Source organism: Synchiropus splendidus, chromosome 4, assembly GCF_027744825.2.
Source record: "Synchiropus splendidus isolate RoL2022-P1 chromosome 4, RoL_Sspl_1.0, whole genome shotgun sequence".
Classification (NCBI taxonomy): Eukaryota; Metazoa; Chordata; class Actinopteri; order Syngnathiformes; family Callionymidae; genus Synchiropus; species Synchiropus splendidus.
In genome coordinates this window covers 16101273-16128698 of record NC_071337.1, presented here as the reverse complement: position 1 = coordinate 16128698, position 27426 = coordinate 16101273, and the positions used below count along the sequence as shown (strand labels likewise).

At 41.6% G+C, this 27426-nt stretch overlaps 2 protein-coding genes across 5 annotated transcripts in view; one reads left to right on the top strand and one right to left on the bottom strand.

Annotated features, from left to right (window-relative positions):
* Window positions 1-27426, bottom strand: part of LOC128756946 (small conductance calcium-activated potassium channel protein 1-like) — a 54982-nt gene that overhangs the window by 18174 nt on the left and 9382 nt on the right. For all 3 annotated transcript variants that reach the window (XM_053861835.1, XM_053861836.1, XM_053861837.1), the window contains exon 2: window positions 891-1062. The gene's annotated coding sequence lies outside the window, so the exon portion shown is untranslated. The remainder of the gene's footprint in view (window positions 1-890; window positions 1063-27426) is intronic.
* On the top strand, window positions 566-27045 carry chrna11 (cholinergic receptor, nicotinic, alpha 11). 2 transcript variants are annotated; one of them, XM_053861839.1, is made up of 10 exons: window positions 566-752; window positions 7919-8058; window positions 8469-8513; window positions 9310-9419; window positions 9507-9586; window positions 13609-13776; window positions 13857-14051; window positions 17186-17272; window positions 18025-18080; window positions 24163-27045. In XM_053861839.1, exons 1-10 carry the CDS (start codon window positions 701-703, stop codon window positions 24895-24897), a joined length of 1668 nt encoding a protein of 555 aa, XP_053717814.1. In that variant the 5' UTR covers window positions 566-700; the 3' UTR covers window positions 24898-27045. The 2 variants fall into 2 exon arrangements, with proteins under 2 accessions (XP_053717814.1, XP_053717813.1); XM_053861838.1 differs by having other exon boundaries at window positions 17971-18080.

The window sequence follows — 27426 nt, the reverse complement described above, 5'->3', positions numbered from 1 at the left end:
ATGAAGGAAGAATGCATGTTGGGATCAATATCTCATGTCACTCTGAATGTGACCTGGAGACATAACAAGCTGTAATCCACTCATGTCATTCCAAGACCTGGGAAGAAGAGTCGATCTGCAGCTCTGTCTTATTGTCCCGGGTCACTCATTGCATCCACATTGCCAGGTCTGGACTTCACAGTCTGCATCACAGAAAAACTCTGATTGGAATGGGGCCGTGGTCAGAGGTTTCCCAGGACTGGGTGTCTCTCAGAGCTTGGTGCTGGATTGGTTCAAGTCTGCCAGACTGAACTTGAGCTCTTCATTAGAGTCTCCATCTCTTTATTTTCTGAAGCGGTGTGAAACCTCGAGTGGAGGTCTTGTGGTAACCAACTCATTAAAAGTGCTCAGGCTTCATTCCACTGCCACATCATTAATATCTCTCCTTCCCCAGCTCTCCATTTTAGTCCCACCTCTTCACTGAGAGACAGGGAGAGAGAGAGAGAGAGAACAGAGATAGCTCACATCTCCTCCTCTCTCTCTCTCTCTCTCGTCTCTCCTCCAGCACATGCTCTCACTCCTGCCCACTGATGCTTGGTGGATGCAGAGCAGGGGATTTCCACCATCTTCCTGATTCTTTCTTCCTCCTCAACCTTCATCCTCCTCCTCTTTAAACAGCTGGAGCGTCTCCTCTTGTGCCTCGCCGCTTCTCAACACCAGGATGTGGAACTCAGCTGCTTTGCTTCTCACTGGTTTTTCAGCGCTGATCCACGGTGAGCCGCCTGCCTCCCTCTCCCTCTCCCTCTTTCTTAGTTTCAACAAGGCGTCTCTTTAATTAACAAAGTGCAATGGCTGTCTCTGATGTTGGGTTGGGAAGCCAAGCGCCGAAGAAGAGAGAGGAAGTGATTCACCTGTTTGCTTGCCTGTGCCGCTCATCGCCTTTTTGGATACACTTGCTGATTGGATGGAGGTTTGATTCTGCTGCATGAGCAACGTTAGCTGGATGTGAATGTGACGTCCAGGCTGTGCAGGGAAGCCGCTGCTACCTCATGCCCTTCGTTCCATCTCCAAATGCCAAAACGCCTACAAACAAACATTTTGAGTCAAGAAACCTGTTATGAATACATGCTGTAAAATAAGCTCAGAAACAAGAGCTGCGCCAGAAGTCAAAGGACTCCAGCGACTGGTTGCAACTTCTCTACCGGCAAACAGTAAAACGTCACGTTTAGAAGCAAAAGAACAAGCCACAGAAATGTGCTCCCTCCGATTGGGTCTTGTTCTGTTTGACATCCATCGACACACCATGTCAATCTCAGGAGACTTGGATGATCTCCAGCGCTTCTGCATGTCACATGGCGCCAGCTGATGAGGTTCTAAGATCTCACTCCATTGATTGGCCATGAAACCTTCAATTCAACTGTGTGTGGGCAATTTCCTTTGATCTCAGTCTAAGAAATGACTCTGAGGTAATCGAGAGATGCTTTCATCGTGTGGCGTCAGGGGAGAAGGTGATGCACTTCCCGGTTATTTAAGACTTAAGATCAAAACTTAAGATCCACAGACCATATCCTGCGACATGATTTCATAATGTCTCTTAGTCATGGGCTCACCACTCACTCCACTTGTCCCACAATGCAATGCAACAGTTGACGCTAAACGAAAAGCTATTTTTTTCAGTCGAAAGAGAAAAAAAAAATCAACTTGAAGATATGCATTTTTTTGTAGTTGAATTGAGACACTCGCTCTTGAGGGAAAAGCTAAGCTCCAGTGACACACCGAGCTGGAAAGCCTGCCATCATGTCACATTTTATTCTTTATACTTTGCATGAACTGTCTCAGCTAAATCGAGAACACCAGTCTTTCTAGCAAAGACAGCAGTGCTGTCGACCACAGCGTCAGATTTGAGTCCCACAAACATTAGATTACCAACCATGACTCACACCAAAAACACACCAATCACAATACAGCATGAAATGACTCACTGAGCGCATTTTTGAAAATTTTATTTGCTTGCACCATTTATGATTTTGTGTCGCGATTTAAGCCTTTTCTCCTCTTGTCTGTATTTCCATTCCCTTCACGCACACCAATCTCTTTTTCTCTGGCTGTTCTCGTAACAGGGCAGAACATTATTTTTTTTTGAGGGGAATCTTAAAATAAACCAAGCAAACCAAGTGCACATTCAAGAAGCCTCCATTTGCTCAGGCTCTGCCGAGAGCTCGGCGCTTTTCTTTTTCTTGGATTCAGGTAGATTGAGTGAGGATGATTGAGTGGGCTTTTATATAGTGATGGAGAATCAGACGTGTTGGACAGTTTCCCGCCGTGCTACACTGACACACCGACGAAAGGGGGGCGTCTTCAGTCTCCACAGTGCAGCAGCTCACGCAGGCTTAAAATGCCTCCTTTTAATTGTTTGTGGTTCCTTTTCTATGAGAATGAGACGGCATTGTGTAGCCAGAGGTCAATATTCAACACCGACTTGACCTGCCTGGCACCATGACCATCACATACTATGCTGCCCAATACATCCGTACCTCTGTATTTCGCTCCGAAAACGGTTCCATTTTCAGACGCTTTTGTTGCTAACACACCAATAAAGGGTTTCGTGTGTGAATATGAATGTGGTTGAAGTAGAGCGGTCACCAGACGGAGAGATTCAACAGAGGTATTCAGACATATTCTGGAGAGTCGCTGCGCATCTGTTCTATATACATGTGAAATGAGCCTTCAATTGCTGTCCTATTGTTGTGGGCTTTATTTGGTGACTGGCTTCGCACAATTTAAGGGACAACATGGAGCTGCTTAGTAAGCTTTAGTAACATTTTAGTCATCCATGCATAATTAACACTCATATATAAGTCATTCATAAACTGATTGAATTATTTACAGCATTTCTTTTCTCCTTTCATTTTCTTTGTATTGAAACTGACTGCGATGTCGGGAGACGTATTCATAGATTCTGTTTGGTCCATGTGTTGACGGGTGCAGCGAGGTCAGCAGTGTGGACTTGAAAAACAAGCAGATTTGTTTGGTGGAGTTTATCGTGAGGGTGTGAAATATCTCTGACAGAGCCTGACATGTCGCAGGATTGTTTTGAAGACAGCAGCACTGTTCCGAACTGAGCATGTTTATAATGTGATTATTTTCTATATGCTGAGGAGTCCAGCCCTCGGCGAGGACTCGGCCCTGAGGGGAAATACAGCAAGTCTGATTGACAAAACACATAAAATGTCAATGTTGGACACCTCACCAGGGTTGTTCAGAAAAAAAAACCTAGAAAGGAGGAGTAAAATTAAGCTTTAAAAGGCTGGGACATTTTGAGAGAAAAATATTCAAGTAACAAAGACACTAAAGGTCAATAAAAAAAGAGTATATATATATATATATATATATATATATATATACAGTATACATACATAAATAAAGTATGTGTGTGTGTGTGTAAATGGAAATAGTGTGTGGAAAAAATATACATATACATATAACATATATTAGCATTTTTAAATATTTCTTTGGCATAATTTTAGGCCATTTTTAGGTTAGAATAGATTACATTAGACTGCTTTATACACCTATTCTATAGGTTCACTCTGACTTCACAAGGGCCACATCAATGCAAGCAAAGGGCCACATGTGGCCCCCGGTCGCGCTTTGCCCTGGCCTGGTCCAATTGTAAGCAAAAAAGCTGCATGTTAGTTAGGTGCTGCTAGTTCACTCCCTGCCTGTGAGATGTTTCTTAAGATGCTGAGCGATTACTGGCCCAGTGGTCTGTTCTAAAGCAAGAGCACCAGGAGGTTGTCAGGGGAGATTTGGGCTTGTCATGTCCGGAGCTCGATAAACCGTTGAGCCAAAAGACTCCGGTTTGAGTCCTTTCTTTAAAATGTATAGTTAAATAGCCTAAGATGGGGAAGTCCACCCAGCCATAAATTCAAGAAGCGCATCACAATTCATGATCCTCTTCACTCTGGCTTGCTTTTCCTGTCCATCTGATTTATTCTAAATAAGTCCACCCTCGGTTCACTCAATATTTTATGTGAGTATTACCTCAGAGCATTTCAGACTAACTGAATTATACATTCATTAGGCCCAATTGTGGCCTGATAAGGTCTCCCACCCGCACCAACTGGATTAAGCTGACTGAATATTCTCCTGCTGCCCCTGACTGTCTGCTGTTTGCTGCCTCTTGTTTTTTCAACTTATCTATTGTATTCTGATTGACACCCCGGGCCCTGTTTTCTCTCGGCGAATGAGAAAAGCAGTCAATTTAATTACTGCCGGTAATAAGAAAAACCCTAGTAATAAGTTACGACGTTTGCCTTTGACAAGAAGTCAGAATGATGAAATTGGAGCGACATTTGACTGAAGACTTGATGAACGCGAGGGCTTTGGTTGCTATGGTGAAGCGGATATTTGCAGTGCCAGTTTACTAATTCATTCATTTCTTCATATTCAGTTTCAGATTTTCACTCTGACTTCTTCATAACATCTATAGTCTGAGCTCTTTGGTTTCTATCTTGGCTCTGTCACTTGTCTTCGTTGCTGTAAAGACACCTCCTAGAAAAACCACAGATGACTTGTCTTACTTACTGTTGTAGAGGACAGTTAAAGTCAAGGAAGGTAGCACTGAGGCTTTTGGCTTATAACACATTCCTGAACACTTCTCAACTGACAGTCACAGAAATCCTTTGGAGTATGAGCTACCTCAAGTGACTCCTTTATCGTACAGTCTTCATTCTACTATGAGTCTCAGGTTGATGGCAGAGCTCCAGTGCCCTTGTAAAAGTCAAGAGCCCTAGGAAGAGGTGTTTTCTTATCTTAGACTAACCTGTAGTACAAGCAGGCAGAAAGACAACAAGATCATCAGTAACAACGTGATATTAATGTTGCATGTAAACACACAGTCGACCCTCAGAGAGAACATGAAGGAGCACCGGTGCTGCGGAGAAAACAACCTCTTTATCGGCACAGTCTGGAACCAGAGACAACTATTAATATTCAGCTGCGGGGATTTCACGAGTACGTGAGAGGAGAACACTGTTAAATAATTCAAGTTTGTGAAAGCTATAGTTTGTCGAGAAGGAAACGTGTTTTAGTGAAAAGGAAAAGGGAGCAGTGAAGGCAGACCAGCGACGGACCGCAGATGTCAGGTCACCACTAAAGTCAGGGCAAAAAAGTTTTTGTTTCTTTGGAGTAATGTTGGCAGAATACACACTTGAAAGTTATGGGATCAGATGAAGGCCACAATATCAGTTATGTGGACTAATTTATTCCCCAATCTCCACATTTCCATATATAATGACATTGGTTTTACACCCTCATCTTATGAGGCGAGACATAAGATTGGGTTCATGAGAACCAGATGAGAAATTCATTGAACTGAACACTATTTTTCGCGACTGTCTACCTCAGAAAATAGTTTAACACAGAGGGTGAGGAGCAATACGGTCCCACTACGAGTATCGAGCATGGTTAGCAGAGTCATTGCGAGGACAGGCTGGGCTGACCTGTGCCCCTCTGGATTCTCTTCTCAGGTTCAAGATGAGAATGTGAAGCTGACGCGATTTCAGTTACATGGAAACTGACCCTATGTAACAGATAGTTGAATTAAGGCAGACACTGATGTTTGCAGATCTTTTTTTCTGAACTAAGTCACACACAAGTCACTTTTTTAAAGATTCATTAAAATAAAACATTCCTACTTATAAAGCATATAAATGACAAACTAACAATACAAAATGCAAAGTACAATGAACATGCCAGAATACTGGAATGTTGCCATATAACCTGACAGACCGCTCCCTTTAACAGAACTCAGCTGCTCGTCCAAAAACAATAAACTCCATTAGAATCGGTTTCGCCTGTGGTTCACTCTGGTCAGCTTAGCTTTCAGTCGTTAGCCTGTAGGTAGCGCTTGGATTTGGTGCGGTGATTTGAGGCCAAGCGTCTTGTTTCAATGGCGTGTGGGTGCACACGTTGCAAACTGCAATACGGTTGTCACTTTCCTGGACTGGCTGGCTCTGTCGTGTGCAGCTGCAGGTCTACTTTGCAGCCTCACAACAAGTAGTGTCACGTCCTGCAGAAATGTCTGCTTTGTTTTGTCATTGTTACATTGTGATGTTAAAGTTTATAGAGTAATATTGCTCATCATGTATGAATATAAATAGCATTATTGAAATAAATAATAAAATGTTTGTCATTTGGTTGGCTTATTGTGATGACATCAAAAATGCTAATATCGGTGCCGAGAAATCGGCCTGGCCGATCAATTGGTGCAGCCCTGAACAAAACACATATCAATGTTGCGAGTTGTGTTTTCTGCTTTTTGTGGTGTTTCCACTTTGTTGATCATGCGAGATCCCTCGATCGCTGCATGGACACAAGCTGCGATGAGATTATCGGGGCGCATTACATACTTATAGCATCAGTCAACGACAGATTCTTTTTACCATCTTCATGTGTGGGTCTCTGACCGACAAAAAAATGGCTTATGTTTTTGAAAATCCTCCCGATAGAGCCCTCAATCTTGCATATCTGTTGTATGGGGGTGTGGAAAGGACAAACTGCCACAGAAAGTCAAGCCTGAAGTCACTTAAACTAAGCAGACTACAAATAGATGTTTAGGTCACTCAAGACTACTTGGCAAGACAGGCTTTACTTAAATGAGACTTATCTTTGCAATTGACTCTTGCGAGAGCTTTTGCCATGAGAACTGGTCACATGACTAATAATTCATTTTCATCCAAAGGTATTTGTTTTTGCATTTCCACAGTGTAAGGACACTCCAGCAAAACTGCGCAAACTCCCTATATTTTATCTTCTCTGAGAAGGTTAAAATACACTCATATCATGTCAAGGAGAAGGTGGCTCTGTTGCATTAAGTCTGGAAAAGAAATGTGGAAAAAAATCATTTTCATTACATCACTTATTATATTAAGTGAAAAGTGACCTTGAATATTTGAATGTTGACTTTAAAACATTTTCGCCCCCATGAAGGGACTGGGAGTTTTGAGATGCTTCAGAGTGCAGACCTCTTTATGACAACCTGGCAGAGAGGTTCACTCCGCAATGAACTACTTGAAGGCACCAATGGAAGCTGAGATGGTAGCATCCGTACAAGAGGTCTCTGAGGTCCTAAGTACTGTGAAAACCCAACAGAAGAGCTTTAATGATGCATTTTAATACCCCATCAGACACCATGTGACACACCTGGGATAGTCTGTTGTTACCCGAAATACATGTGCATCTCAAATGTTTTCACAAAAACCTTTTTATCACGGTTGATTCTGTGATAAGAGAATGTGACGTGACTGATGGCACAATTTCAAATCCTTTTACATTTGCAAGAACCTTCTGTGACTCAGGTCAAAGGCCTCTCTGTGAATAAAACCACCTCCAATGATGATGAATGAGAGGCTACTAAGCTCCACAGATTTTTCAAACAGATCCCAACTTCACAGAAAGAGTTGGTTCCATCACGCAACCTCACACTCACTCAGCTATATTGCCACATGTGTGACATTTACTGTGGTAAACCTTCACAGCAGAACTAGACATTTGACAGTCTCTGTCTGGAATACAGATTCCAGTGTCAAAATCATTATTACAATACACTGGTTTCACAAAAATATTGACATTTTCTCAACTCAGGGTGCTTATTGAATTTTAATTTTGAATGAAATGATGGCTGCACCTTGGTATCATCGTGTCTGTAAACGCTGCTTATACAAGCATATTTTAGTGGAAACTGTTGACTGACTGAGGCAGGCAGTCAGTGCTCATGTAACATATTTAGTCAACATGAAGCATAGCTTTGTATGAACATGTTTTGTGCAAAAAACAAATGTTTTTTTTTCCATGTTATAGCCTCACACTCAGGAAAATTCTCCGGCCAAGCATCCTCGTCTTTACATTCCATTCATTTGCATCTGTTTCGTCTCAGTGTCGCTTCAGGGTCCACACCAGCGGAACCTGCTGAAGAACCTTCTGAAAGACTACAACCGGATGGAGCGGCCGGTGGGAAACGACTCGCACCCGATCACTGTCATCTTTACTCTCAGCTTGATACAGATCATGGATGTGGTGGGTTTTCTTCTCAGCCAGATGACGTTAATATTCATATTCCTAATCCGCACAGAGACAGTGAGAAAAGACAGAGGACGTCTCCGGTGTTTGATCACTTGATGAGATTTTAAATCCACTATTCATCCTCAGAGGGGCTTCCCCTCTGGTGTTGCCCTGGTGAATCACAGCAGATGTGAACATTTCTCTATCCAACGTTCATGTTAAAGCACAACAACAACAACAACAACACTCGCAAGAAAAAGATTTCTGTTGCCTGCCCTCTTGAATTAGCGGTTTGAAACATCAAAGACACTTGAGACACGCTAGCAAAGCCACACACTGTCAAGTGAAACATCAGAGATATCCACCTCTTTTTATCCATGGGAGCAGATGAACTAATGTAAAAATGGTTGTGTCATGTGTTGCAGGATGAAAAGAACCAAGTTCTCACCTCGAACATGTGGCTGCGCATGGTAAGACCTCCAGGGATGTTTGGATTAATCTGCTGCTGCTCGCTAACTTGTTTGGTTTTTAAAAAAAAAAACTTGGCCAACAGCTTTTCAAAACATGTTCAAATAAACAATGTGGATGAAAGACTTGAGGGGTTTGAGTTTGAATCCCAGACAGAAACTTGGCGGTAAATGGCCGCTAATTTAATTAGCATCAGCTGGAGACATACATTATTATGTTACTTAGTTTTTTAAAGCTATTTATATTTGTTCTGAAGAGAAATGTTGACATATCTATGCACATTAGACAACAAAGTATTATTTACATGGTCATGAACACAGATACGTGGCAAAGAAAGAGGACAGTATTAGATGTCCACCTGGATATTGGTCTGTTTTTCAGATTCCCCAGGTGATATTAAAAACAAAACAAAACAAAAAACAACAACATTGCTCTGGCAAACCTTCAGAGTGAGCCATCGGAATATTTTGGGGGATGTTCCCCATTGGCTAAAGTGGGTTGAAGGTGAGCTGAAGGCGGGATGCAGTAGAGTCAAATCTTGTACTTAAAACAAGTTTTGGTTCAGAAATAGCGGGAGCAATTGTGACCATGGCGTATATGGCCATGGCTGCATTAATAATAGTTCAATAGATACAGCAGAGGAGAAACATTAATCCATATATTACAGGCTTAAGCAACAATGTTTTCATATAATCAGCAAATACACTCAAAGGGAGAAAAGCACAGCATGCATGAACGTTGTAATTAAATTGACTTCTTGTGTGTGTGTCTGTGCGTGTGTGTGTGTGGGGGTATTAGAGCTGGTATGATCATTATCTCCAGTGGAACCAGACTGAACACCCTGGAGTGAAAAACCTTCGATTTACAACTGACCAAATCTGGACACCAGACATTCTTCTCTATAACAGGTAACCACACACACACGCCCTCACCCTCACAAACACACACACACACGCGTTTCTATTCTTCCTCACGCTCCTTCTGTACTTCCTCAGTGCAGATGACGACTTTGACTCCACATTTAAGACCAATGTTCTGGTCAACTCCAGTGGCTATGCTGAATATCAACCTCCAGGTGTGTTACTGGCTCTTCATTCCTTTGTCAACATCACTTAGTCCTCTCATTTCTCATTCATTGCTTTTCCTTGACAGTCTATCCTTCACTCGCCATCTGTGTTTCATCCATACAGAACTGCATGGCACTTGTGCCTTTTACATTAAAAAGGCTCCTAAATAAGAGATGACCATCCTCTGGTTTCCTGTCTGCCCTCAAACAGCCAGAGTAAAAGTTCCACTGGGTTTTCTTCAGGACGTTTTTTATATCCCAGATTACTGCAAACTCAGGAGTTAAACCCGGGTGTCGCTGCTGGTGTCACCACTGTTCCAACAGCCTAAAAGTAAAAGTCTGCGATTTTGGGTTGAGTGGATTCCACTCCAAGTTTATTAATAGAGCGATGCTGACTGTGATGTAGCAGCAGCAATCTTGTTCTTAAACACTTAAGGGAATGAAAAACACTCTTGGTGCCCTCAGACACCAGCAGGTTTTCTCTAAAATGCTTTGATATCGTTGAAATAATTACCTAAGAGCGACAGAAAAACGGAAGGAATATTTTGGGGACGGCACATTTCTTCACGCCAGCATGCAGACGCTTCCTGGTGTCACTCCAACAAACAAATATAGGGCAGCGGGTCTGCAGGCTGCGGGAGGTAAATCAAGCGTCTGGATGAGTGAATAATTCACAAGATGCATCCCAGTTCTCACCTCCTCTTGCATCCACAGAAGGAGGGGGAAAGAAACAGGCATCTCCAGTGCAAAGGTATTTCTTGTTGTGTGCACTCACAACCCTTTGAGTCAACAGCAACAGCCTTCACACTCCACAATGTAGCAGGTTTATTTTTGGAACTCCTGATTTTCCGGCAGTAAATCCAATTGTATGCATGCGTGTAGGTGTGTGAAGATACCCAATACACAAGCACTATACCTTTAGAGCGGCCAAGACGATATGCATGAGAGCAGGGAACTACTTTTTAAGTGGGCAAATCAATATTATGGATATTTATCCCTGTTGTAGCTGTCAGGTTGAGCATTTCCTTTACGTTTTAAAACACTAACTTGAGGCTCCAGCTACCTGAAACACGGCAGTATTTGGTCACACCTTATTTATTAGCAATGAACCATCATTGCTAAGACACCAAACTGCCACTGTAGACCAGGGCTTCCTCAGCATCGTTGAGCTAAGAAGCTAGAGACCGCAGCACTACCATCCGCATCAACTGTATGAAAAAGGGACAGCTATATATCGCTGGATTGCAATGCGCAATGAGAGACCATTACTTAAGCCAAAATCCCAAGATGCTAATCACAGTGTCAACTGTCAGCGATTTAGAGTAGCATGCTTGGAATAAGAATTGCTTCACCGTTCAGAAAATTATCAAAGGACTGTCTTCTCTCTACTGATGTCTGGAGTGATAACAAAAAATAAGTTTGCTGAGATAGTTGGGACTTGTATTAGTTGTTGGAGTGAGCTTATGTTATTGGCTAATAACAATAGACACTAGACACATTACACATGACAGAGGTACAGTAGAGCAGCGTTTTTTTTTTTACCTTTTTCAAGTCACAGCACACTTGGTTCATTGACAAAATGCCACGGCACACCACCAAATGAACCTCGGCCAACACGCACTTGTGCTTTAAGTCCTATACAAAATCCCTATTCAATTCTGACACACTTGCAGAAACAAATTGCAGAAAATGTATTTGTTTCAAATGTGTCCAGAAAGGGGTGAAAAATATGGCAAAATATGTCATGATTCATGTATTTATTTACTTACTTATTACTCTTACTTTTTACGGTTTTATCACTTCTCTTTTACATGATGTCATTGTAGTTTTGAGTTTCCAGACAAATCCTTAGCATGCTTTGCCTGAACTTGCTTCATAAAAAAGTAACAATTCATAAAAGTATTTTTCTCTCTTCACATTTGGGAGCACATTTATTTTGTTGCGCATTTAGTTTTTCGCCAACCTTTAAACCACCAAGCAAACTTTGACTGTCTATGACTATCAATAAAGTTTTGAAGTTGAGATGTCACGTTAGTCATTAGCTTTGTTAGCTCTGTGGTGCAGACAGTCTTTGGCATTGCGGGTCAGACAAGGATCACTCCCTCCATGGTTCTGTTTTGAAAGTGTGTGCTCAAATGAGAGGCCGTCAGGTTTAAAAACAGCAGGATGTTGCGCATGTGACTGGCTTCTTCGCTGTGAGTGTGTAGGAAGAGGAGCTCCGCGCACCACAGCGGCGTTGCTTTGACCGACGGACAGTGCCTCAACATACTGTAGCTCTACAGTGCAGAGTATAGAAAGAATGTCAGCGAATCCATGTGATCTCCTCACCTAGGTTGCTCGTCTTAACATTCTAATTGTAATGATTTAATAGCATCATATCGCCCACCTATGTCTCCGTGCAAATGAGGTGAACTTGGATAATTTTCCCACGGCACACCTGACACTCACCCGGTTGAAAAACGCTGAGCTGGGACAGCAATGGCTACAGTCCCACAGTGCCCTTTGTAACTGAGGCCTGTTATGATCACCATGTAAACCTTCATTTAAGGCCTTTATCATCACCCATTCATCTTCCATACACAACCATTTTGCAGGTCATGCACAAGGGTAGGAGTGTCGGGAAGAGGAAGTTGAACACAGTTAAGTGTGATAGATAATTAGATAATTCTCCTTCCCTCTTGCAGCTCCACTCTTAGTTCACCCCACTGGCTCATTTGCATGTCGGCACACTCATAATGAATGTCTTTGAGAGCTGCGGGTGCTTAACCCAGTGAGTTGCCAAAAAAAATCGGTTCATGTTTCAGGAAGCACTCGACACTGGTGTGTCATCTGCATACATTCTTGTAACATATGATAAAAGGGCAACTTAGTCAATTCAAGAAATGGAACTGGCTTCCACATGGCAGCCGCGGCACTGCATCAGTCTGGATCAGAAAAGGCCAAGCTCAACAACATGCACAGGAACCGCTCGGGGAAGTTAAAACCAATCGTCTGTTTACACAGGGAACCAATTCCCATGGAAGGCTGGAATACTAAAATAATGGGGATCAAAATGAAACTATTTGTTGGAGTATTTGTTATAAACTTTGTGGCCACACTTTAGATAAGGGAACATATATTACCATATTTAAGCCACTTATTCATATGTGTATTTGCAGCATAACAGTCACAGAGTTTTTTAAGACTGACTAGCTTTTACCCTGGAATAGTCACTTTAAACAATGTCATACTTACCAAGCACTAACTGTATATAAACAATTATTTAGTCTATTAATAGTTAATATGTGTGGCCCAATCTAAAATGTTACCAACTTTTATGTTATTTGATCCTGTTGGCGTGAAAACAACAACCGTCAATTGTGGTGCTATGTGAGTCATAATATGTAAATGGAAGATAAGAAGTTTATTTTTACCTAATAATAGAAACTGTGTTGAAATTCATGTAATGTATGTAGTGTAGATGCACTTGTTACCTGTCATGTGCGAGAGTACTGTCTCAACTCAAGAGCTGGACACGTGATTCAAACACCCAGCAGTGTGTGGCCAAAGAGTCAAACGGATGTGAATCATTGCTGGAACTTAGCTTTCTGCAGTTTGGCTGGTTTGGAGCAAAGCACTTAACATAACACACAGACTGTAAATTAAACACACTTCTACTTGGGTACTGTAGCAGAGCTCCATTCACAAGCTTCAGAAACCAATTGTATCCACACGCTTTTCGCACAGTACAAAGCTCATATTTTTAACAGGTATATATCCATAAATGACAGCATTATTTCTCAAATATTCCACATGCACTTTGGTATGGGTCCAGTCAAGACTGGGTGCAGATCATTCAGCAGGGGCTGAGGAGGAGGACTGTTGTCAACTTCATACAGGCAGAAGGTTAACTGTAGTCAGTTTATTAGGAGGCTTCTCATGCAAACATCTGGATTTCTGCGTCCAGCACAAATCTCTTTTTGAACAGAAGTTCATAAAAAAGGTGAACAGTCAGCTGATCAAATGCTAAACTCATATCACTTCACACACAGGGATCTTCATGAGCACCTGCAATGTGGACGTTCGCTGGTTTCCCTTCGACATCCAGCGGTGTAAGCTGAAGTTTGGCTCATGGACGTACGACGGCTGGTTGCTGGACCTACAGGTGAATGATGCCGACATTTCGGGCTACATGGCCAACGGAGAATGGGACCTCATTGGTAAGAATCGGAAGCGATTCATCACATCTCCTTCAGCCTTGCCTGACTGCAGCTCTGTATTTTTGTCTGGCTCTATTTAGGGGTTCCTGGCACCCGGAATGAGTTATTCTACGACTGCTGTAAGGAGCCTTATCCGGATGCCACTTACATTGTTACGATACGACGACGAACTCTCTACTACGCGTTGAATCTGCTCATCCCTTGTGTGCTGCTGTCTTCAATGACCCTGCTCATCTTTGTGCTGCCGGCAGACTCTGGGGAGAAGATCTCACTGGGTGAGCCCACAAAAAGCAGGCTGAGAAATACTTTAGAATGTGACCTGGCAGAGGTTATAATTAGACTTTGGGGGATAAACTCAGAGTATCAGAGACTGAATGACAAAAATCTTCAAATTGCCTGAACTTTCTCAACATCTGGAACCTTTGAGTTCTGTTGACGCTACTGTCAAAATGAGCCGTGTAGCCGGTGAGCTTGTAGTTTTGCTGCGTCCTCAAGCATGCTGCAGTGAACACAGGTTGACGTGTGTGTGTGTGTGCAAAGAAAGGACCGCCACAGTTGGTGTGTGTGACATGCCATTGTAGATGTGTGTTGTTGCTTGTGGAGGCACAAAAGAGCATGTGGATGTTTGTGTGGAGATATCAGGGATGCGCCTCTGGATGGGCGAGCAAAATGCATTGAGAAATTATTAAAGGAGTGGCTGAAGATGTTTAGGGATGAAAAAGGGATGAGGGTGAATGGGAGGGGGATGCAGGATAATATAGGGGAGAGTTGTGAGGGGGAGGAACAAGAATGGATGTGAGAGGTGACTGATAAAGACATGTGGAATTGGGAGAGGATGAGAAACGGCGCAACAAAGGAGGGAGAAATGGAGAGGGGAGGCAGACAAACACACACACACACACAGGGAGTGTCTGGAGATATTTGTGGGGATCTAATTTTAAGCTGCTGAGATGCCACAAGGAGGGTGTTTATCTTGGATGTCTATGAATGCTTTACTTAGAGAAGCACAAATTATTTTCAGGAGGTAATTTAACATATAATAAAATTTTTAAAAATGTAAAAAAAAAAGATATTTGTAAATCAGCACAGAGATCAGATTAAGTGATCCCCTTCCTAACAACTGACAGTGACGTGACAGGCCTAGTGCTGTTAGTATCCTGGTTAATAGTATATCAGATGACTAATAAAAGTACCTACAGCAGCCTTACTATTTGCACTTCAATTTTTTTTTAATTGTGTGTCTTATTCTCCTTCCTGTAATCGACCACAAATAATAATTTTATTATTTAGAACATACATCTTCCACATCATTAAAATTTACCTTTCAGAAAATCAAATACATGATTTAAATGTTCTTAAATTGTTCTTAGGCAGAGAAATAAGGTGAAAGCCACATTTTTCCATGTTTTCATCTACAGTGTCAGCAAGATGACGCGTCACCTTAGTACATGTACTGTATATAAAGGAACGTGGGAGCCACAGTCTTCATCCATTTCAAGTAATTGACATATTAAAATAACAAATCTGCATGAGACACTGCATGGCTAAGATGTTGAGTGAGAATGGAGTCGCAGGCCCCTGCAACTTTCAATATACAGGTGGTGTTTTGAGCAAGGTGGCCATTTTGTAAACATTTATGAAACCCAGAGACATTTTAGACATTTAAAATTGTATTTTGATGCAAAGGTAACCTTTCAGTGAGATTCGGTCACTGAGCATATCATTTGTACGACTGGGTGTCCAGCTGCAGCAAGGTGTAGCAGTGGTAGGTCACGCACCCTCAAAGCAGTAATGTCTGTGGTTCCATTGCAACTTGCTCTTTCCAGTGTGGAGTTTGTGCGCGCTCCTTGTGCTTTTCCACTCAGGCTTCCCCTTTATGGGTTAATTGATTATTCTAAATTGTCCGTGGGAGTGTATGTGTGCTCTGCGATGAACTGGTGACCTGCCCAGGGTGTCCTCTAGCAGCGATAGGCTCCACCCCCACATCGCCCCAGCAGGTGAATACGCTGCAGAAAATGAATAAATGAATACCAAAAACACATTTACAAATTTCTCTGCATTTGATGTGAGAACAATGTACATTATTTACATCTCATTAAATGACACTACATTCATTCCATTTGGGAAATTATGATTGAGATGGGAAGCAGCGACACCGTTGTCAAACTATATCTGTTTAGCAGCTCGATACAGGATGCATTATGCCGCATTTCTGCTCAGGACAAAAAAAAAAAAGCCCGGCCTTTTATCCAGAGCCAATTAACCTATCGATGTAATTAAGGCTAGTGAATTGATGAGCTGCCTCCCAGGAAAAACCCTGTCACCGGCTCCGTGGCACAGACACAGAGAGCCACAGCCGCGGCCCCAAGGTTAGACAAGCTGCTATTTAATACGCCTTGATTCATTTATAAGCGACAAAGGAGAGGGCAGTTTAATTTTTCCAATATCTATAATGGGCCATCAAAGTGAATCTCTCCTGTAGGAGTTTAAGTGAGACGTGTCAGAGTGACTTCATAACGCCAGCTGAGCACGCGGGGACTCCCGAGTTCTTTGCTGCACCATTTTAGAGAAGATTTATTCAGAATCAGAATCCAGAAAGAATTTCAGCGGTTATGTTTTTTCCCCCCCAGAAACTGCAACACTTTTTACTCATTATCCCAGTTTCGGATTGTGTATGTGTTTCCTACCGACTATTGGGTTTAATTGCAGTCACCAAAAATGGCTTTTCTCGTTGAGAGAGTGAAACTGGGCCGAGGTTTAGCACGATGACTAGGAGTTGGAATGCCACTATTCCCAGCAGTGTGCTCACAGAGAGGCTATTCAGGCAGAGCAGCCCCGGCGCTGAGGATACTAGGAACACAGGGATTTAATCCGGTGATTCGAATATTTGCCAAACAAAGTGAAAATGTATTGCTTCAAGCACACAATCTCAAATTACAGTTTCACTATGTTAACAATTACGTGATACTGACTTATAGCAAATGTATGATTTTCTTTTGACATCACCATAACCAGGGGTGTGAAGCTGATCCACAAAACAGCCACAGTGGGAGCAGTTTTTTGTTCTAACCCAGCAACAACATACGGGTTAACACCCCCCCAGAAGACCGTCTACATGGCTAGACTACATTCATTCAACCTTAAGACCAAAGCTGAAGCCACAAATATGCAAAAAATATTTTTGTTCATTAAATACATAATATAAAGTATGAATTAAAAGTGCCCATCAAGAAAATGTTTCCTAGTTATACAATAGTAATAGTAGACATACAGTCTGCATTGACAACATTTAATTCATTTGTAAGTGCACATGTAAATAACCATGATGGAGGAAACCAGACGACACACCTGGTTCAGACATGGATCCTTAAATCCAGGCTTACAGTAATTGCATCTCTTTTTTCCACAGGTATCACCGTCTTACTTTCGCTCACAGTTTTCATGCTGCTTGTGGCCGAAATCATGCCGGCAACTTCTGATTCTGTGCCTCTCATAGGTACGTATTTTGTCTTTTAAAACAAATCAGCTAAAAAAGCTCAAATAAAACAGAACAAAATAGGGCACAAACACAAAAGGGACAAACGTAACAGTCAAAACTTGCTCCTTGCCCCTTCCTCCACTCTACAAATACAACTTCAACATTTGTTCAATTCTCATTGTAACTGAAAATTGAAATTTTTTTTTAGCTGTGCCAAACACAAAACCAAAGTATAGATGTGTACTGTACTTTCACATGGACTGTCATCTATGAATTCTGCTCATTTATTACTCTAATATTATCTGTGTGCTTCACCATAAAAACAAAAAAATGAATAATTTAACCATGTTGTATTCTCTGCTTCAACTGCCAATCCTGTTGTGTGACTATTATTCCAAGTAGTTTTCACCTGACTCAACAGTCATTACTGTATCACCTTCAGTTAGTTTTAAGCATTTTAAGTTCCATCTATTTTGTTACTTATCAAAATATACAAAAATTTCACACCTTGTTTTGATCATAATACATAAAAAATATCGCCATCACTCCCACAATGACAAAAAAAACCTTCTGATCTGATGTCCAAAAGTAATTTGACAATGCAATATCTTACTTTGCAGCATGTTTTCAATGTTGTTGAAATACGTGTTCTATTCTGTTTTATGGATGTTTTTAGAACGTCACAAATGAAAATGATCTTGTTCCGCTTCTGCCAGGCCAATACTTTGCCAGCATCATGATCATTGTTGGGATGTCTGTCGTTGCTACAGTGGTGGTTCTACAGTACCATCACCATGATCCAAACGGAGGACACATGCCAAAATGGGTGAGGATTAACTTCTTCTCTCCATCATTTGAATCAGCATTAAAAACTGTGGAGCCTTGGAAATCATTGATCCCACCCCCATATGTATGATCTATTTATGGTATTAATCTCCATTTAAGTATCACTCCCATATGCTTTAGAGTGACATTTTATTAATGTGTGCTCCTGTGCCAGCTCCTCTCCCCGTTCTTCGCCGCCCCGTCTTTCCCGGCTATGACTCATCCGGCAGTGTCAGTCTGCTTGAGCGCGTTTATCAAATGCCTCAGTGCAGACTTCAACAGGACTGAGTTTCAAAGCACTGGGCTTTGTAGGCGGATTCAATTTTAACTCATTCTTTATTCTTGTATTTTCTTTTTCTTTGATGTCAATAATGCCGCAGTCTTTTTCACACAATATCATTCCAGAGTTTAGTGTCAAAATATAAATTGTGTGTGAATGTGTGGAGCTCATGCTTTGAATGAAAAAATAATCCACAGCAAGCTAAAGCAGCCGTGTTGTGGCCTCCTTTAATGATTTTGTTCATGCAGAAAATCGGTAAACTACTCGGTTGCTGGTGCTGGGGACTGATACTAATAAGTGTAAGGAAGTTTTTACTTATTTGATTGCTGCATCGTGGTTGTTTGTGGTATCTTATTTTTTAACTCAGTGAGTGGATCGCTGCAGTATTATGGCTCTGTATAATATTTTCATAATGATAAACTGATTGTCTTTCTGCGTGGGACTTCTGGTGCGGTGTTTATTGAATATGTCAAGGCGAGTGGGTGATTAAATAATTCTTCATATTGTTTCAGAGTGAAGTAGCTTGACAACCAACCAGGGAGACTCCAATCTGCTCCGAAACATTTGTTATTGTATTACACAAGTGCAGTCGCAACTAGCAGTAGGATGAGTCTCTGCAACACACGTTTTCTCAGGTAGTGTACAGGCCTGCACATTATAGCCCAAACTTTTTATTTTTTTAAGCTTTCAAAAAATCTATATATTGACAATATACTCATTTACTTCAGTTCACTTTTTTTAATTGTACTAAAAACACATATGTAACAAAATAAATAGATATAAACTTGAATTTGTTGAGGCGAGAATGTGATCATGTTTCTTTCTGAATACTGAATCACACAGTAAATTAACAACAGCCAAACATTTTAAACTTCTTCAAAAGCAACAAGTGCAAAGAGAACAACACAAAAAAGTTTTTTTTTTAATGTACATAAATATGAAAAAATAATAGTCTTTTCAATTATGATGTTCCGTGAGTAGTTTCAAGGGTGACTGAAGGGACTGCTCAATGTTGCTCAGTAACCAACAATATGCAAGCAAACTAGCGTTTTCCAGAGAATGTCTGGATTGGCACCAGTGGTAAAAGTTGTTGCTTTGTTCCTGGGACCAGGCCTATGGGGCTGGAGTGTGTCAGCAGTTCCTGCATGATGAAGCTATTGATACTGTAGACTTGTCTATAGTGTTCCTAAGACCTGAATCCAGACGAGCACCTCTGGGACAGAGTGCACTGTGCCACATCCACGCCGCAAACATCCCACTGCAGACTATCCAAAGGTTGACTGAAAGCCTGATCCAGGTCTGGCAGAAGGTCCCTCAGGAGAGGCTGTCTCGTCAGAAGCAACACAGTACAACACACACTGCTGACCCTCATTGGAATTCTCACTGAAGGTGAATCACCCGGTGATCCAATGTTCCGCTTATATTTTCAGTATGACTCTGCATCCAGACCTTCATAAGTGAATTAACCTGATTGATCACTATTGCGCCCAGGATTTTGGCTCGAGGGCGTCTTGGGCGTCATGTAAAAATGGACGCCCTCCGGCACCCGGACGCCCTGTTTCCTCAGCAGGACATCTTAAATGTATTATTAGTACCGGTATAATGCCCAACTCGTTGTGTCATCTCACTGGTTTACATGAAATTGTGTTTCCGCCCGGTAATTTAGCTGAATATGATCCAAATTCGCAGATTCTCGAACCTTTCGCAAGCGTATTTTGGCCATCGTGGTCGGCATATTTGTTTACTTCCATAATCTGGCGGTGATCCAGACCTCACAGCATGGAAATGCGCTGCTATTGACGGGATATCAGACGCTGATGACAGGTGGAAACAGCAGCTAAGTTCCAAACTTTAAACAATCGTCGACAAAACTAACTCATTGCTTTCTGATCGGAGGAATATTAGAAAGTCCCCGCCACCCCTGCATCTCAATGTGTTACTGAGAACGTTTGTTATTTGACTCAGATGCTTGTTTATTTGTTGTTTACCAAGTTATTTAGTACAAATAGATTTTTACACTTTTGTTTTATACAAAGCAAGTTGTTGTCAGTCGTTTAAGCGTGTTGGGATGGGGTGGGGTTAGGGTGGGGTTAAGGGATGGGGCAAGGTTTTGGACGCCCTGTTTCAAAATCCTAGCTAAAAGCTATTTGTTCTCGACAACTTCCACTAAGTAATAACTTAGAAATCATGAAAAATGGGACATGATGGTCTCACAGTAGCTCAGACACCGATACGAGCAGTTGAGAAGTGTCCGTAGAAGATGCTCTGATTTTCGTTGGGAGTGGAGGAGCGAAAAGGAAGGATAAGATCGGAAACAACTATATCAGAGGGACAGCACATGTAGAGAAGTTTAGAGCCAAAGTCAGAGAGGGTTGGACACACAGAGAGGAGTGACAGGGAACATGTTGGGAACAAGTGTGTTACATGCAAGTAGCAAGCAAAATAAGTAGAGGATGAAAACCATTGAGGTTCATGTGATAGTGATGTGATGAAGGAGGATGTGGAGAGTGTAAATATGAATAACCCCTTCTAATGCCGTGCCAACTCATTTAGCTGAGTATCATTTTTTCAGAACTCACTCTGCCAGCTGGGGCTGGTATGCGCTGCGTGAAGTTATGAACAGACCACCACCATAGCTTTGGCACAAGAATAAAAATGGTTCCCAGGTCAAATAGCAGGCCCAGAATGTATCTCTCATTCCAGTCCTTGGCCTGACACCATAGTGTGAAGCCACAAATCGAGTGGGGGCCAATCGGCATCCATGATGCCAAACCTCAAACCTGCTCTAGATTGGCAACTTTGGAATGGCTGCCATTAATCTGAATCAAGCAGTTGATCGGTGACATGAGTGACAGTGAGCATGTCGCATGTACACCTATCCTTAAAGTCAAAATGACATAGCACAGAGTTTTAAAATCCCCACCCCCTCGAGCCCAAAGCCCTTTCTGCACCCAGGCTCAGTGCCAAGGTTTCATTTTTGAATCCAGTATATTGTGCGCTTCAGGCATGGCATGGGAAACAGCCAAACACCTCTTGAATGCACTTATTTGATATTTGAATGCGCTACAACAAATAGAATCATGACTTGACATTTTCGCGGGAGAGCAAAAAGGTCAGCACTTATTGATGCTAAAAGTGTGTTGAATGCATGACAGTGCAGATGGTGTAGGTATTGGCAGTCAGCAAGGACAAATTGTTGATGAATGGCCTGTTCAGCAAGTCCAATGGCCAATTAACAAGCTAATTGATGCGGTTCAGGAGGTCATCGAACCAGCGCAGTTCATAATTGGAGCCCCGTCACGAACAGCAACAACATCAGGAGCCGCTAACTCGCCAGAGATACGCAGCCTAAACTCAATGAGTGGTCATCTGGACCTCGGCTTGTCAAACGCTCTACTGAAGCCGTCTGGATTCTAATGTTCCATTTTGCTCTCATGCAACATGACTTCATCCAAACACTGCTCTGTTTACATGTTTAAAACACAACTAACCCTTGCATCTTCCCCCGCAGTAGTTTTTCTCCACAAATGAAGGCATAGGCTGTAAAGGCTCAGCCTCAGTCAGCCTTGAGTCCCAGTTTTCTTGTTTGTACATTTGTATTCTCCCTGAACCCTGAGGTGTACTAAAGGCCGAGTCCTTCTTAAAAGTTACAGTTATAGAAGTTTTTCCTTTTTTGTCTTGATGCTCTGAATGCAAAGCTTGACTGACTCGAACAGACCTGCACGATCATATCTACAGCACAAACAATAGTTGAGATGAAATCTATTATGCAGACAGGCGTATTCTTGAACGGTTGTTAGAAATCTGAAGTGTTTATGAGAAACCTTTTTAATATATGTTTGTAGGCGAAAACACTCTTGTCACAGGCATGAGAAAAACAAACAAAAATGCAGGAATACTTGAATTATGTTAGACCTCAGTGTCATTTTAAAGCATGGCATCTTCTGGAAATGCCATTATGCAACAGATCTTTAGTGCTCAGACAGACACACTGGCTTGATGTTTCTATCAAGCTCTAATGTATTTAAATCCACTTAAAGCAGTGTAGCTACATTTTGCAGAGAGTCATGAGGCTGAAGACAGCACAAATGTAAGCCTGCACCTCATTAGCTTGAAGGTAGAGATGCGTGGGAAGATGCGTATCGAGATCCTACTTATACTGCAGGAAAGATACAGAACCATAAGTTTACTAAATATATCATCTCTTTTTACCATAAATATCATCTCTTTTTACCAGTTCTCATTAATTCTGCAATTTTCTGTTTCAAGTGAAACTGCAAGCACAGTGTAGGGCTTTAAACTTAAAACACTTGATGAAAATATTGTACTAACACATGAGTGTTACGAGTCAAACATTTCTCACGGATGAAATGGAACTACAACATTTATATGCTACCCGTATCGATTAATATCGACGATCCAACCACGTGGATCAGTGCTCGCCAGGTCTGTACATCCATCTAACATCATTTTAAAACATAATTAATCGATAATATCGATATTAGGAAAATAAAACATTTTATTTCATCATTACAGACTTTTAGAATGACAAACACGTGAATATTGGTCGATGGATTTGGCATGTCTGCGACTGTGACGGTGATGTCACAAGCGGAGCTTTGGAAACATTTGGAATTTTGCAAGACAGATGTTCTAAATAGGTCGCGGTGTGTTGGATTTGTAACTGTGAAGTAAGTATTGCGGCAACGCGACCAAACCTGAGTGCTCCATTGTTTGTTCATTAAAATGAAAGTAGTAGGTGATCCACCTGGAGAAATGTTTCAACTGTACTTTTAGTTTAAAAAACATCAACTGAAGTAGTTCGTTTTTTTTTAACTATGCAGAAATGTTCTACTATGAACCAAAAACAAAAGGTACCAGCACCATTTGTTCAGGTTGAATTAAAATTCCACCTAGTTGCATTATTTCACATTTATACAGGTTAGAATTTGGGCTAAGAAGCTACTGAATCGATTTCAAGTAACTGAATCATATCATTCATGACCCAATACCGTCTGTGAATCGTCAGCCTCAAACTGTGGTGCGAATCAAATCCTCAAATCGAATCATTACACCCGTAAATCATATATATCCTAAGTTCCATAATGCACTGCAAGAGTTTAAATTATAACAGCAAGGTTTCCCATAATACTAATACTAAAGAAAATGTCACTCAACAATGGCAAGAGACATTGATCTTACTGAAATATTTTGGTTGTGATCCATAGGTTCATTCAGATTTTCTTCCTATCGTTGCTCATAGGGGGCCAAATTAAAAATAAGTGAATAAAAATAAGAGAATAAATTAATCAACTTTCATGTGACTGTCGTGACACACACATTACTTTATGATGCAGCTGAAATATTAATTGATGGACGTAGTTTTATTCATTTCATTGTATACTGTGTATGATGTGAAACAGCAGATGTGAGCGCTGTGAGTTTTTTTTTGAATAAGCACTTGGTAAAGCAAAAGTTCAGCTCTCAGACAGGCGGTTGAAGTGGCGACTGAACCATCAAAGCAATAAGTAGTGGCTGGCAGAAGCTGTTATGCAAGTGGCATGAAAATGGTATCAGCGAAAGATGCAAAACAATTGCGATGGATAGAACTAAAAATAGTGCAACATTATAGCCACGTGCCTAATGAACAAGCTGGGAATCCTAGTTTGCCATTCCATTCTTGAGTTATGAAGTTGTTTTATTGATTCCATGCGGTTTTTAAGTCATGTGAAATGCGTTTCATGGCCAGGTAAGTGCTGTCAAGTCACCTGATTTTAATAGTATGTCTTCATCCTCTCCAAAGGTGCGACTGGTCCTTCTTCAGTGGGTGGCCTGGTTTTTACGTATGAAGCGACCTGGAGAGAACGACAACCCAGAGCGGCCGCCCTGTGCTCCACACCTGCGACGCTGCTCTTCGGGATCCCACAGTGGAAGCATCCCCAACCCTCCTGACCCCACTCTCCATCCACTGCACCCACAGAACTTGGCTCCAATTCAAACAGGACCGCTTCATGGAGGACACCCTCACCTCCACACGCAATCTAGCGCAAACAACAATGGGAACCTCATTTACATGGGCTTCCAAAGTATGGAGGAGTCGTCCGTACACTCAGAACCTGTCCAGAGGAATAACATCTCTGCCGGACCTCCTAGAGTGGCAGGGAGCCCGCCTCCGCACCTCCCATCTCAGTTTTGTAGTTCCCCACCCCCACCCACCCCTAATGCAGACACTGTGGGTTGTCCAAGCACTGTATCGAGTGGAGGGGGCTTCGGAGGTGGAGCAGGGCTGGGAGGATGTTCTTCAGCTGGAATCGGAGACCCCCAGCTTCAAGCCATCTTAGAAGAAGTGCGCTACATGGCAGACCGCTTCAGGGAGCAGGATGAGACTGAAAGCATGGCTGATCAGTGGAAGTTTGCCGGTGCTGTCATCGACCGCTTGTGTCTGGTGGCGTTCAGTGTTTTCAACATAATATGCACCATCTCCATCTTGATGTCCGCTCCAAACTTTGTGGAAGCTATTTCTAAAGACTTTGTTTGAAATCCAAGAACAGGGAAAAGGGTACGAGACGCATGAAAGAACGGTGGAATATCGGATGAAGGCTAGTGTGGGCAGTGTTCCAGGAAAACACAATTTTCTGGGGACTAAAGGTACTGTGATTTGTGACCTCGAGGAGCTAGGAAATGGAAAAACAAATTGTTTTCTTTGTGATATGTCGTGTTTCGTCAGATGTGTGGGAGAATCGGAGCTGAGTTAATACAAAGTTGCTTATTGGTTTCTTGACGCAGCAAAATGGATTGAGATTAATAACGAAACTGAGAAGAGGCAGGAGGAAAGTAAATGAAAGTGAAAATAAAAATCGAATGCAACTTTGACAAAGTCTTACAAGGGAAACTGACTATCAGGAGGAAAAGGAAAGGCAGATAGATTGAACCTGATAAGTAAGAGATGTTTCTCTGCCTTTTTGCTACTTATTTTCCCAAAGACGGAAGACAGCCCTTCACTCCCACGCGTTGGAAAAAAAAGTAGATCTTTTAAAAAGATGTGTCGAGGAGCAGGCGGGTAAAGAAGAATAACATTGCGCAAGGACAGAGAACAAAGAACAGCGGTAAAGGAAAAAGACTTTATCCCTTGCGACACCGGCAGACTGAGGCAGAGTTTCTAGTTTGATGTCGATACACACACTGTGGACGAAAGATCAAGAACATGACGGGACAGACGAACACCAGGAGCTCATCTTGGATTTAATCTCATCTGTCTAATGACCGTCACGTTGGACGTCCTCAGTTTATCCTTAGAATGAAACATCATTAGAAAAAGATGAAGTTATTACCGGAGCGAATTCCCACGGCCTTATCTTTGGGGGCACAATTACCAATCTTCAGCAATCTGCAGAGATCAAAAGCTCCTTCACAGAGGGCACACTGAGCGACGCTCATATCAGCAAAATAGAGGCAGGTAGTCGGGGCAGAGTGGAGCCCAGGCATAACAATCTCTCCTTTAGAAGCAACCTAAATGTCACTAATGGTTTCCACAACAGACACACAAGTCAAATTGGACTTGACTTCAGTATTTAAGGGTGGCTTTCGGAGGCTCGAGCTGTGTTTCAATGAAAAGTGTCATCCTCTCTTTCTGATTTTATTTATGTATTTATTTTGTATCAAAAGAAACAATTTAATATTGACTATAATATTGATGCATTTCACACAGCAAAACAAATAATGAAAATTGATGAATAAAAAAAACTGCCTTAAGGTATTTGCATTAGTTTCAGACAAGGTTAAATGTGTTTCTAAATTTCAGGGCCACGACTGAGGAGAACAGATTACAATTGGTGTTGGCTAAAGAAGACACAGAAGATTAAAAAGCATCAGGGAGAGGATTTTAAACAACACTGCTGGACTCAGATGTATTGGAATCTGCTCCAACATGTGCTACATGAGGGTTTAAAACCAATGGTGACTCTTTGAATTTGGAATGTTGTCAGTACGAAACAACCCAGCAACTGATGATATGTGACCATCATTCATAATACTTCACAACAATGTTGCAAATGCATCTTTAAAGTACAGAATATTCCTATCTGAACATATTAATGCTTTCCATTAGACCTCTTGTTTGGCAGGTACCTATGCACTGACTATGCTCCTTTTATGTTAGAATTCAAAAATTAATCAAAACGAGTATTCATCTGCGTGAAGCCTGAGATTAAGAGATCACAGTATTGTGTGTGCAAGCGTTACACATTGTGGAAAAGCGGCGAATGAGGCAATACAAATTAGTTCCAAGGACAGGTATTAAAGTATTTCAAACTTTGAAGAGTCTCATCTACACAAATGGCATCCAGATACCCCCCACCTACGTTACGTACAGAAACGTAGGTGGGGGGTATTCGTAGGTATAGGTATTCTGTTAAGGATTCTGCTGTCAGATGATTTTTCTGGAACAATTACCTGGATCTTATTTTTGAGTTTATGTTTTGGACTAACTCACCGTTTCAATCACTATACACTACAACACCATCATCAGCAGCAGTTGTTTCATGTTAAAAAACAACATGTAACTGCTACTCGACATGAAATCTGGACACTGAGTTCTGGAACCTTGACGGGGGCACAACAATGACATGATGACTGAGGTTATGAAAAGGCATTGTGTCATTTATGTTTTTTGTATTTTCTCACTGTGAATAAATGGGAACAACTCTAACTTGTACTCTTTCATATTTTAAAGCCTTGAAAAATGCATTATACTCTTCTTTATTACTATTTAATTTCATTCAGCCGTCTCCAGCCAAAGCAACTCCAGCAAGATCGTGATTCTAAAATAAGACATGATGTTTTATTAAGTCTTAACACTGGATATTGTGAGACACTTTATGAATACATTTTAAGAAATTTTCTCTGTGTTACATAACCCTCCTCATTAAACATACACAGTATCAATGATCTAAAAATGCCAATACTTAATTATGATTTTTTTTCTGCTAATTTTGGCAAAGAGGAGCAACAACATTTACATTTCCCTTTAATTCAAACTATAGAAACCTCTTCAATTGATCATGTCTAG

What these genes read in the sequence shown, in the direction of transcription:
- chrna11 (XM_053861838.1), top strand. Translation starts at nt 701, where the DNA reads ATGTGGAACTCAGCTGCTTTGCTTCTCACTGGTTTTTCAGCGCTGATC. An exon ending in TGATACAGATCATGGATGTG is followed by an intron (nt 8,059 to 8,468) that starts GTGGGTTTTCTT and finishes CATGTGTTGCAG; the next exon opens with GATGAAAAGAACCAAGTTCT. An exon ending in CGAACATGTGGCTGCGCATG is followed by an intron (nt 8,514 to 9,309) that starts GTAAGACCTCCA and finishes TGGGGGTATTAG; the next exon opens with AGCTGGTATGATCATTATCT.